The following is a 12,327-nucleotide window of genomic DNA, read 5'->3' on the forward strand; positions in this document are numbered from 1 at the left end:
AATCTGGCTGCAGAGGTGAAAGTCTTGCAACCAGCTGCCACCTGTCCGACTGTCAAGTGAGAGACAAGCACATACCGTTAGCTGGCGGCATCAGATCCCAGGATAGATGTAAATTCATTGGAATGGAAACTGCCTCACAAGAAAGGTCTCCTGCTTTGAAAATATCCAGCTGCTTCCCCTTTTGTATGAATAACTCCATTTACTCAACAGCTAGATAGCCATATCCTATGAAAAGGCTGAGCTTTGCTATCATCCCCTAAACACTAGAACACCAGTAATATGGTAACATTCACAAGAATCTCCCACATCCCATATATTCAGAGTTATGCCACATTAAGGACAAATTATTCAGTTTGAGGGTCTAGCACTTGGCAAAAGCCTTATCTAAAATTGTAAACTTTACTTCCCTTGCACTAAAGATCAGTGATGGTTTTACAGACTGAAGTTTTAAGCAACATACTTGTGAGTGGGCCTGGCATTTCACAAGGCAACTTCAGAGGTAAAAATTTCACCTTCCCCCTTCACTAGGAGCAAGTTTCCTCCTTCTCCCAAATGAGATGAGAAGTCTAAAATGTAACGTTTGTCATAATGGAGCAGGCCATTGGCCTATTTAGTTCAGGAGCAGCCAACATCAGCTACTTCAGAGGAAGGTGAACCTTTCCCCTCCAAAATGATAATGGACAGGGCCAAATGGAAAAGCTGTATGCAGAGCAAATTTCTTTCCTGACTCTGCCTCCCCATCCCATCAGCAAGCGCAGTTGCCTATGTAGAGTGGCACATGCACCTGCACAAAAGCTATTTTCCTGCTGCCAGAAGAAATGGACTATGTTGACTGATTTTGGATACCAGTCACATTCCTCATAAGTCAGGCTGTTAATGCTCATGAACTCTGAAGCTCTAATTCTCTACTCCAGCTGCTGGTCTTGGACTTAAGAGAAGCAGCACAGACAGGAGAGAAGAGAAACAGGAATGCTCCAAGTTATTTTTGGATAGCTTGTTATCCAAAGTTGTGCAGTAACATGCAACACCATTAGAAACAGGCTCCCAGAACTGTTTAGTGCCCCCACGAGACTGCATTTTACAATTCTGCTACTTCACCCTTGACTTAAGAGGAATTTTGTTTTTAGCAATCTAACACAATTACACCAATGTAATTTGTTGGAAAAGTTTGCATCTGAACTATGCGAAGGCAATTTTTAACATTTAGCCCAACGTTTTAAAACCCATGAAAATAGAAGTCTCAGATGACAGGGTTTACAATTAAAAAGCTAAGCAGACCTGGATATTTGCTGCTGGGTGCGGGAAAACAATGAGGACACTACGGCCAGCCACTCTAATGCAGCAATTAGAAAGAAAGCAACACTCAAAAGCGTGGCTGGCAGGTTAAGAATTTCAGTTTTGCTCAATAAGCAATTTATTTTAAATGTTACAGGCTGTACCTTTTCAGGTAGGTAGATACGTAGGTGGAAGGTGCACCAGTCTGGAGGGCTTCGTTTCCCTTTGCTTCATCCCTCCACGGCTGCCTGGTGTAGGAGCCACTCCTTACCAGGTTAACAGCAGATTCTCTGTTGAGGTAGGAGAGAGCACTACAGCAGTTTAAAAAACTCTGGAGCCATGTTGTCTTGGTTTATCACACTGCCAAGCATGAAGATAAGTGCTGGAGTCTCAACATCCAGTGGGAAGAGCAAAGGGCCCTCCACATTCAGGCAATACAAACCCTTTTCCAGTAACAGTCCTGATTCACCACAGGGATAACGGGGACATTTTAATTAATTATTTCCCTTAAAATTAGCTCTAGTAATGGCCAAGTATTTATTTCTTATTTAATGTCACAAGAATGCATGGTATTTTGCACACATGTTAACACACGGTCTCTGACTACAAGCACTTAACCCAAATTCAGACTGTTTATAGAAAATCACTTCATGCATTAGACCTAGAAAGATCTTGCTCTCCCTGCCTCTCTCCTTTTACCTTCTGAGACATTAAAGACTGGTCGCTGCCAGAGACAGGATACCAGGCCATGGATCAATGGCCTGAGCCAATATGGTAAGTCTTAGGCTATTGACTTAGAAGCCAGGAGCAGCAAGTATAAACATTTAGCAACAACTAGAACTATGTGCCATGATTGAGAAACAAATTAATGCCCCTATGAATGTTAATGTGTGAAGAGCAGGGGAATGGGAGTTCAGAATCTGAGCTCAAGTCCCTCACTCCCATGCTGGAAATATCTTATGCGTTGTTCTCTGGCAAGTCCCTCTCGCCAGCTATAGGAATCAGAACCTATTTGTAGCATGAGCTAATACGCTTCAGAGCTTCCAATTATTTTTCAATTTTGATTTCAAGCTATTCATGCTATTTTACTTCAAGCCTCTAGTGCATCCATGAAGCACTGATTTGGCTGGTGTTAAAAGAAAAGTACTGGAAAAACTGTGTCACACAGTACACTGTGACAACCATCTGCTAATATAGCCTGATCCTTCTTCATCTTACAGAGCAAGGGACACTTAGCAGCAATCAGCTGGGTACAGCACAGTCTGAGGCATCGGTGAAAAACACTCAGCTTTATCAGTCATCCCTCCTGTAATTTCAAATACAAATGGTCTGCTAAGATCCAAATAACGGTGGCAGTTTGAGATTGAAGCTAGAACATGGCAAGCAGGATGTAACAAGAACAGCACAGAATCTATAATTGCTGTGAAATTGTTTCTCAGAGCCTATTTGGTGTAACTGCTTCACAACAATTATAGTTCGTGCTGGCTCTACAAATCAAGCCAAGCTCAAATCTTATTCCCTTTAGATCACATTGCAAGGAACCCACTGGAGGCAGCATCTCCCCAAATAATCATGTTATGAGACAGATGCTGCTTCCATTTTTATATTGCAGCAGCAATGGGTAACCAAACAAGAACTGGGGCTCCATCCTGTTAGGCACTGTACAGACACACAGCAGAGTCCCTGCTCCAACGAGTTCACAACTTAAGCTACATCAAGAAGCAACTGGTGGACAAAAACAAATGGGATGGAAGAGATGTTTGAGCAAGTTACAGTACAATAACCAGGGGTCTCAGCTAGAGCTCAGATTTAGATTAATTTTAGAGGACAAGAAGGCACCTGCATAGTATCGCAATGGAGGTGAGAGATTTGTGTATAATCGTTTGCAGCATTTCACATTTTAAATTCTGAAAGTGTGCCAATAATCTAAGAATTTAGGGAGCAGATACTATCACCTACTGAGGGAAGGGCCCATTAAATTCACTTTTCATAAAATGTTGCCAGATTTCAAGCCATATCAAAAACCTGTGTGCTTGGGAGTAATGAGTGAAGAGTATGAAGCATGAGCACAGAAAAAGGAGAAAGGCATTTCCAAGGATTGAATTCCAGCAGAATCTTCACCAGAATAATATCTGAGCTTTAAATTCAAAGTCCTACCTGTTTTCCTTTTCTTCTATGTCACCTGTACTGCTTAGTCTTCTAGGGGCTACTGGGGCAAAGTAGTTTTTGCTGTCCTTATCCTAAAGAAAAAAGCAAAGTAATATATCAGGATCTTATATATTCCACATGGAAGTTATATCTTCAACAGCATTCAACAACACCTCTGAATTACAGCACGTAGCAAGGTGAGCACCCGCTCCAGCCCTGAAGGGGTTGGAAAAGCCCTGCAGAGGGCTGGGGCTGGGAGTAAAACCTAGGCTGATTGGGGTTAGTGGCAGCAGCTGGGGGCCACGCCCCAATCAGGGCCCAGCTGGCTCTATAAAGGCTTTGAGCCAGAAGTTCCAAAAGAGACTCTCTCTAGCTTGGAGAGAGAGTGACCTGGCTGCAAGAGCTGAGAAAGTGCCTAGATTGGGAGCAGAACTAGGGAAGGCCAAGGCTGCAGGCCTGGGAAGGCCTATTTGGTACAGGGATTGCAGGGGCAGCCACAGGTAGGCAGAGGCAGGTCCAAACCCCCTCGCCTGTGATGAGTGGCTTATACTGCAGTCTGCCCCAGGGAGCGGGGGCTAGTTGGTGACTGGCAGTAGCCTAAGTAAGGCGAAGTAGGGATAGTGGGTGGGGGTTCCCCTGGGAGGGGGAGATCCAGAACTGTGGGCATACTGCCAGGGGGCAGCACCCAAGACAAGGGCACTGGGTTCCGGGAGGGACATGGGAGCGTGGGGCAGCGAGACACCAGCCTGAAGGAGGCACTCTGGAGGCTGGATGCTAATTCCCCGAAATGACCAGCAGGAGGTGCTGCCAGGTGAGTCTGCGCCCCATGACAAGCGATGGAGAATGTGGGCGTGAGCGGTCCGTCCCCGCTACAAGGGGCAGAGTGAGGACAGCGGGACTATTGCCCAGGGATGAAGGTGGAGAAAAAGGGGATGATGGATCCCGGGTACTCTGGGGTTTATTATGCAGAGACCCCATGTGCCATCCCAGGCTGGGCCCTGGGGTCGGTGCCCCAATGGAAGGGAGCAGAAGACCTAAAGGGACTCTGGGAGGCCCATGAGCGATTTTGGAAGGGGTAGAGGCCCTCCACAATAGGATGGGGCAGCTGGCTAGGGAGCAGCGGGCCCTGATACAACTCCTCAGGGAGGGGTTCATGAGGAACCGGAGAACATGGCATGAGGGGCTGAGGGCCAGGGCCAGGAGGCCTGTGGCAGAGCGTCAGGCCTGCTACAGCTGCAGACAAACGGGGCATTTGTAAAGGGACTGTCCCTACGGGGATAGGGGCAGGGCGCCGCAGCCCCAACCGGGACAAGGAGAGGTCCCGCGGGCAGGCTGCCAGGCGTGGAAACCCAAGTGGCTGCTAACCTGTTGGGCCTGGGGGCAGAAGGGCCACATGCGGTGGGCCTGCCCAGGCCAGAGCGACCAAGAAAGCCCAGAGGCAAGGAACCTGCTGGGGCTGCCAGGAATGGGGCCACATAAGGAGGCACCACCCCCTCAGGGGAACTGAGGAGAGGCTGGGAGAGGTGCCTGTGTGTCCGGAAGGGCCAAGACTGAAAGAGGCAGCGACCAGGATGGAGGGAACCCAGACTATCACGGGGGCAGTCGCCGAGGACAAAACCCAGACGGACTGGGCCCAGCGGGAGGCCAGGACCCAGGTCAGGGTAGAACAGGTGGCTATGGGAACCCAGACCCTAAGGGAAGAGGACCTGGGGGACCAGGACCTATGGGTGTGGTTAGAGGCCGCGGAGCTGGCCCGCAGGAAGGCCAAAGCCCAAGTCCAGGAGATGGCCTGGGGCTGGGAGGCCAGGAGAAGAAGCGGGCAGGCCTGGAAGGGTGACCTTGGAGGGGTAGCCATGGGGGAGCCCAAGCCAAGACTCCCCCTGAATCCCAGGGATCCCCAATCAGGGCCCAGCTGGCTCTATAAAGGCTTTGAGCCAGAAGTTCCAGAAGAGACTCTCTCTAGCTTGGAGAGAGAGTGACCTGGCTGCAAGGGCTGATGATCTCCTGAGGTCCCTTCCAACCCTGATAGACTGAGTCTATGAGAAGCGCCTAGACTGGGAGCAGAGCTGGGGAAGGCCAAGGGAGCCAGGGAGCTCGGGCCTAGGAAAGCCCCAGGCTGCAGGCCTGGGAAGGCCTATTTGGTACAGGGGTTGCAGGGCCAGCCATAGGTAGGCAGAGGCAGCAGGTCCAAACCCCATCGCCTGTGATGAGTAGCTTATACTGCAGTCTGCCCCAGGTAGCAGGGGCTAGCTGGTGACTGGCAGTAGCCGAAGACTGAGGCGAGGTGAGGATAGTGGGTTGGGGCTCTCCTGGGAGGGGGAGACCCAGAACTGTGGGCATACTGCCAGGGGGCAGCAACCAAGACAAGGGCATCAGGGTCTGGGGAGGGACAGGGGGGCCAGAGGCGGTGAGTCACCGGCCTGAAGGAGATGCTCCGGAGGCTGGATGCTAATTCCCCAAGACTACCAGCAGGAGGCACTGCCGGGTGAGTCTGCGCCCCATGACACAGTGTTTCCATTCTTGCTTCTAAGGGAGAGTCAGTTTTTATTTTTTTCCAAAATTGCCAGTTTTCAAGGCTTTTGCTCTAAGTTAAAAATTGGCATGGAGGAGTCAGCCTGGAACCATTTCAAGAAATAGCCCAAAAGATCTGTTTTCTAGAATTACCGTATGTCCTTTTTAAGAGAGTTGCCTTCCCTGGCAACTAGCATGGTAAATGTGTGGCTAATAATTGAGGGCCGCTTCTAAATTAAGATAGATCGTGTGTAAATGGGCAGCAGAGCTGAATGGATGGAGAGCATACTGGGGAAGACTTTAGATTCAGAGCTGCACAATTACCTGTTCTGAACACAGGTCACGCACTGGCTGGCTTAGATAATCCCCACTAAAATATGTGGGATGCCAAACTACTGGGGGATTGCTAGGCAGGCTCTAACTTGGGTAGGAAGGGGTAAAAGGAATGTTTTGGCTGAATTCCAACAATTTTGCATGAACTACCAACATTGAAAGTAAGATGGTGTACTTTTCAAAACAGGAGGAAAGTACAAATCGGGGTCGGCAACCTTTTAGAAGTGGTGTGCCGAGTCTTCATTTAGACACTTTAATTTAAGATTTCGCTTGCCAATAATACATTTGAACGTTCTTTAGAAGGGGTCTCTCTAAGTCTATATATTATATCATTAAACTATTATCGTACATAATCAAGGTTTTAAAAATGTTTAAGAAGCTTCATTTAAAATTAAATTAAAAGGGTGATTTTACACCACCGGCCCGCTCAGCCCGCTGCCAGCCTGGGGCTACATTCACCTAGGCCTGCAGCAGGCTGAGCGGGGCCTGCGGCCCGGACCCTGGCTGGCAAGGGGCCAGCGGCCAGAACCCCAGACTGGCAGTGAGCTGAGCGGCTCAGCCCCCCGCTCAGCCCGGGTCCCGGCTGCTGGCCCCGCTCAGCCCGGGTCCCGGCTGCTGGCCCCGCTCAGCCCGGGTCCCGGCTGCTGGCCCCGCTCAGCCCGGGTCCCGGCTGCTGGCCCCGCTCAGCCCGGGTCCCGGCTGCTGGCCCCGCTCAGCCCGGGTCCCGGCTGCTGGCCCCGCTCAGCCCGGGTCCCGGCTGCTGGCCCCGCTCAGCCCGCTGCCAATCTGGGGTCCTGACCCTGTCCACATAGAGTAGGTACCTACCTTCTCCCTGGTTCTAGCCATTCTCTTCCTCTCTCTGCATGAAGATGAGGGTTGGAGTGCACTGAGAACAGAGCTGGGGTGAAGGAGCAGGCTGGGGGTTGGGGTACAGAGTCTGGCCAGGAGCTAGAATGAGGAAGGGGGCTCAGGGTTGGGACAGGAGGTTTGGGTGTGGAGCGCTTACCTGGACAGCTCCCATTTGGTGCAGGTGGGAATGTGGGAGGAGTGCAGGAGCTCCCGTTTGGTGCTCATGGTAGGGGTGGGAATGTGTGGGGGGTGCAGGAGTCAGGGCTGGGGGTGTTTGAGGAGGGTGCAGGAGTCAAGGCAGAAGGCTGGGGGGGGCTGGGTATGTGGAGGGGTGCCAGAATCAGGGCTGGGATTGTGGTGCAGGGGTCAGGGCATGGAGCTGGAGGGTGTGGGGGGTGCAGGGATCAGGGCAGAAGGCTGGGGAGTGTGGGCTGGGGTCGTGGGGGTTCTCCCAGCCCCCTGCCCTGAGCAGCTCACGGCAGGGAGCTGAAGGGGATATGCCAATTCCACCCCCTTCCCCAAGGTCCCCAGAGCAGAGAGCTTGCTGTCAGCTGATTGGCTGCAGGGAGGGAGAGGAGGAGGGGCAGGAACCCAGCACACTGGGGGAAGAGGTGGGGGGGAAGAGGAAGGAGAGAGCGGTGGGCGGGGGGCAAAGAAGAGCAGGCCGGGCCAGGCAGGATTTTGAATGGCACGCTGCTTTTTGCCGGGGTCCTCGGCAGGCAGCAGCGTGCCATTAAAAATTGGCTTGCGTGCCATCTTTGGTGCGCATACCATAGGTTGCTGACCCCTTGTATAAATGTACTACAGCATCTGAACACAAATGCAAGCAACATGAAAAAAAGCTGAAAGAAGAATGACAGGGGTATTAAATTATGGAGATTATGAACTAGTGGCCATAACTGAAACCCGGTGGGACGACGCTCAAAAGTGGGATGGCCATACAAATGGGTAAGCTGATTGACGCTGCTTGATAAGCACCCCTCAGATGTGATTCACTGCAAACTGTTTTGAGGGAAAGGAGACCTTTTCTTTGTTGTCTAATAATGCAGAAATCCGGGGACTCGATGAAGAGCGATAGATGGAAGAACCTCTCTCTCTCAGTGCCTCCCGGGAAGCAGCTTCGCTTAGCATATTGTGGCTGCCAGTTTTCCGTAGACCAAGCCTCCAAGATGAGGGAGATTCATCCTTTTGCTCCTCTGATTTGTTGAGCAAACTGGTGAACTGTGGTGGAAGAAGACAACAGCGGGTAGGAAACTAGGGTACTGCAGATAGTACATAATTTAACTTCCCAGAGAGTTTTACTAAGTAGGTCACACTTTGAAGCATGAGATTCAATGCAGTCTCCAGCGATAGCTGGGGACACACACACACACACACACACACACACACCCCCACACACACCCCTCACGCTTAACTGTAAATGCAAGTTAAGGTTAATTAGGATATAGAGAGGGAATAAAAAGGTGTCAAAAGTTTTGTCAGCATGTGTTTAAGAAGGGTGTACTACTCAAGAATGGCAAAGGCACAAGTGACTTATGCAGCTCATCCCACACGAGTGCAAGTAAACACTTCATATCAGAAACCATGCAACTGTGTATTCTGTATATGCTGCTCTGTAGTTTTCTTATAGACTTTAGCTATACATCCACATACTATTTCCTCAAATATACAATTGTTTCACACCTTTCTTTCAGCTACAGATATGTAGCATGTTGTAGTACTGGCATATTACTCGATGTATGATAGAGAGATCCATGAAAATAATCCTTACTAGAAGAGGGAGGCTCCTTCAGAGCTCATGTGCAAGGTTATAGGAGAGATGTGTATTTTTTTTTTGCATTACCTGAGTTGTACACACTCATCTAATTAATACTATTGCAATGCATATTTACAGTGGGACAAAGTTAGCTTGCACACAGGACCTTAATTCTGGCATTTCGAGATTTGTGTACTTAACTCTGCAACCTTAATTTTTTTTTTTTTTTTTAAATGTGGTTTTGGATGGATTTTGCTCTAAAGTAAAAAAGCTAGACACTACCGGATTACCTTAAACCACGTACCTCAGGGAGACCGTAGAGCTATTAGATTTTACCTTGCAAGACACAGTGAGGCCACTATACTGACTTTTCCCAGCAAGAAATCTAGTCTGACAGTATTGAAACACAGGAAAAGCAACTAAACTTAAAAGCTCAAGAGGCAGGAGACAGTTGTTGTAAGTAAAGCTGTGCTAATTAAGGGATTTCAGTTAATCTAATGAGAGTGTAAACAAGGAGTTTATCTATAAAACAAACAAACCTATTCAGTGTTAACCCACTTCAATTAATCAAGAGTCTCAGACTACTGAGATTTCTGATTTTCATACTTGCATAGGAAGCACTCATGGGCTTGAGGTAGCTGCAATGCTTTGCAGTAGGGAAAAGGTTAACTGCACTATTCATAATTGCTCGCTCTCTCTTCCTCATCACTTGCCTGGTTAAGTAAATTTAAGTTTATGCCATAGGGAACGCTATCTTATTAGCTCTAGGCAAACTATTAGGCTGACTGGCATGTACAAAACAATTTATGACTAGCAATGAAACCTCTTGAATCTCTCATATCTGTTAGCTCAGTCTCTAACAACAACAACAACAAAAAAACACTTAGCATATAACAACCTGCACTTCAGTGTAGAAACCTGAGACATTAAGCACAGGGCCACCACAAGGAATGCAAGATATGAAGGTTACTCAGCCGTAACTGGAAGTTCTTTGACATGTATGATCCCTAGTTGTATTCCAAACATGGGTATGCCCATGTTCCTTGTGCCTGAGACCAGAGAATTTGCAAGTTGTCTGTAGGTCTGCACCTGCACCCCCGAGCTCCAAGAGTATAAGGAGAGGTGTGGAAAAACTGCTTCTCCAGTTCCTTCACTATCGCGAATCCAGTCAAGATCCAAAGCAGACGGGAAAAAGGGTGGGTAGTGGAATATGGATTATGGTCCCATTGGGTGTGCACAAAGAATGCCAACTCCAACATGCACCTGCTCCAGGTTCATCTACCATACCAGGAAAGCCATGACCTTGGCAAAGATTGTTACTTTGGTATTCATGTAGTCTCTGTCTGATGTGTGAATGGCCCAAAGCCAGCCTGTACACAGAAGTGAAGCCTGGTGAATGGCGTTATGCAAGTACACAAGGCCATGTGGCCTAGCAGAGAAAGACAGACCTTGACTGTGGTTTGAGGGCGACTTACTTGACTTATCAGGCTGTTAATGGCCTGAATTTGGAGCCTTGCTGAAGTCAGTTCTTTGGCTGCTTCTACAAAGTCTAAGGTTTTTATGGGACTCAAAGTAGCCTTTTCTCTGTTTACACAGATTCCCAAGGATGTCAGAAGGTGGAGCAAAGATAGGGTGGCTGACTGAACCTTCTGATTGGATCTGCCTGTTAGGAGCCAATCATTTAGTTATGGGAAGTTGGTATAGCTGTTTTGACTCATCTGGGCCACCACCATATTGAGGACCTTCATGTAGGCCCTGTTGCCAGTCCAAACAGAAGTACTCTGAACTGATAGTGCTCTTGTTGGAGAATTGCTAATATAGTTCCTATTTTTAAGAAAGGAAAAAAAAGTGATCCGGGTAACTACAGGCCAGTTAGTTTGACATCTGCAGTATGCAAGGTCCTGGAAAAAATTTTGAAGGAGAAATTAGTTAAGGACATTGAAGTCAATGGTCAATGGGACAAAATACAACATGGTTTTACAAAAGGTAGATCGTGCCAATCCAACCTAATCTCCTTTTTTGAAAAGGTAACAGATTTTTTAGATAAAGGAAATGCAGTGGATCTAATTTACCTAGATTTCAGTAGGGCGTTTGATACCGTCCCACATGGGGAATTATTAGTTAAATTGGAGAAGATGGGGATCAATATGAACATCAAAAGGTGGATAAGGAATTGGTTAAAGGGGTGACTGCAACGGGTCCTACTGAAAGGCGAACTGTCAGGGTGGAGGGAGGTTACCAGTAGAGTTCCTCAAGGATCGGTTTTGGGACCAATCTTATTTAATCTTTTTATCACTGACCTTGGCACAAAAAGTGGGAGTGTGCTAATGAAGTTTGCAGATGAAACAAAGCTGGGAAGTATTGCCAATTCGGAGAAGGATCGGGATATTATACAGGAGGATCTGGATGACCTTGTAAACTGGAGTAATAGTAATAGGATGAAATTTAATAGTGAGAAGTGTTATTAATCCCTAAATGCATAACCTTACAAGAAGTTTAGTTATAAGTTGGGGACGCATCAATTAGAAGTAACGGAAGAGGAGAAGGACCTTGGAGTATTGGTTGATCATAGGATGACTATGAGCTGCCAATGTGATATGGCTGTGAAAAAAGCTAATGCGGTTTTGGGATGCATCAGGAGAGGCATTCCAGTAGGGATAAGGAGGTTTTAGTACCGTTATACAAGGCACTGGTGAGACCTCACCTAGAATACTGTGTGCAGTTCTGGTCTCCCATGTTTAAAAAGGATGAATTCAAACTGGAGCAGGTACAGAGAAGGGTTACTAGGATGATCCGAGGAATGGAAAACTTGTCTTATGAAAGGAGACTTAAGGAGCTTGGCTTGTTTAGCCTAACTAAAAGAAGGTTGAGGGGAGATATGATTGCTCTCTATAAATATATCAGAGGGATAAATACAGGAGAGGGAGAGGAATTATTTCAGCTCAGCACCAATGTGGACACAAGAACAAATGGGTATAAACTGGCCACCAGGAAGTTTAGACTTGAAATCAGACGAAGGTTTTTAACCATCAGAGGAGTGAAGTTTTGGAATAGCCTTCCAAGGGAAGCAGTGGGGGCAAAAGGTCTATCTGGTTTTAAGACTCTACTTGATAAGTTTATGGAGGAGATGGTATGATGGGATAATGGGATTTTGGTAAGTAATTGATCTTTAAAAATTCAGGGTAAACAGGCCAAATCCCCTGAGATGGGATATTAGATGGATGGGATCTGAGTTACCCAGGAAAGAATTTTCTGTAGTATCTGGCTAGTGAATCTTGCAAATATGCTCAGGGTTTAGCTGATTGCCATATTTGGGGTCGGGAAGGAATTTTCCTCCAGGGCAGATTGAAGAGGCCCTGGAGGTTTTTCGCCTTCCTCTGTAGCATGGGGCATGGTTGACTTGAGGGAGGCTTCTCTGCTCCTTGAAGTCTTTAAACCATGATTTAAGGACTTCA

The 12,327-nt window shown here is 47.8% G+C and overlaps 1 protein-coding gene across 7 annotated transcripts in view; it reads right to left on the bottom strand.

The window, feature by feature from the left end:
• The window catches only part of PPP1R12B (protein phosphatase 1 regulatory subunit 12B), a 166,739-nt gene that overhangs the window by 90,508 nt on the left and 63,904 nt on the right, over positions 1-12,327 (bottom strand). For all 7 annotated transcript variants that reach the window (XM_043500641.1, XM_038379522.2, XM_038379521.2 and 4 more), the window contains 3 exons: positions 8,140-8,337; positions 3,433-3,515; positions 1,440-1,565 (listed from right to left, as the gene is read on the bottom strand). In XM_043500641.1, the coding sequence (XP_043356576.1) occupies positions 1,440-1,565; positions 3,433-3,515; positions 8,140-8,337 (407 nt within the window). The remainder of the gene's footprint in view (positions 1-1,439; positions 1,566-3,432; positions 3,516-8,139; positions 8,338-12,327) is intronic.

The sequence above is a fragment of the Dermochelys coriacea genome, chromosome 21 (genome assembly GCF_009764565.3).
Source record: "Dermochelys coriacea isolate rDerCor1 chromosome 21, rDerCor1.pri.v4, whole genome shotgun sequence".
Taxonomy (NCBI): Eukaryota; Metazoa; Chordata; order Testudines; family Dermochelyidae; genus Dermochelys; species Dermochelys coriacea.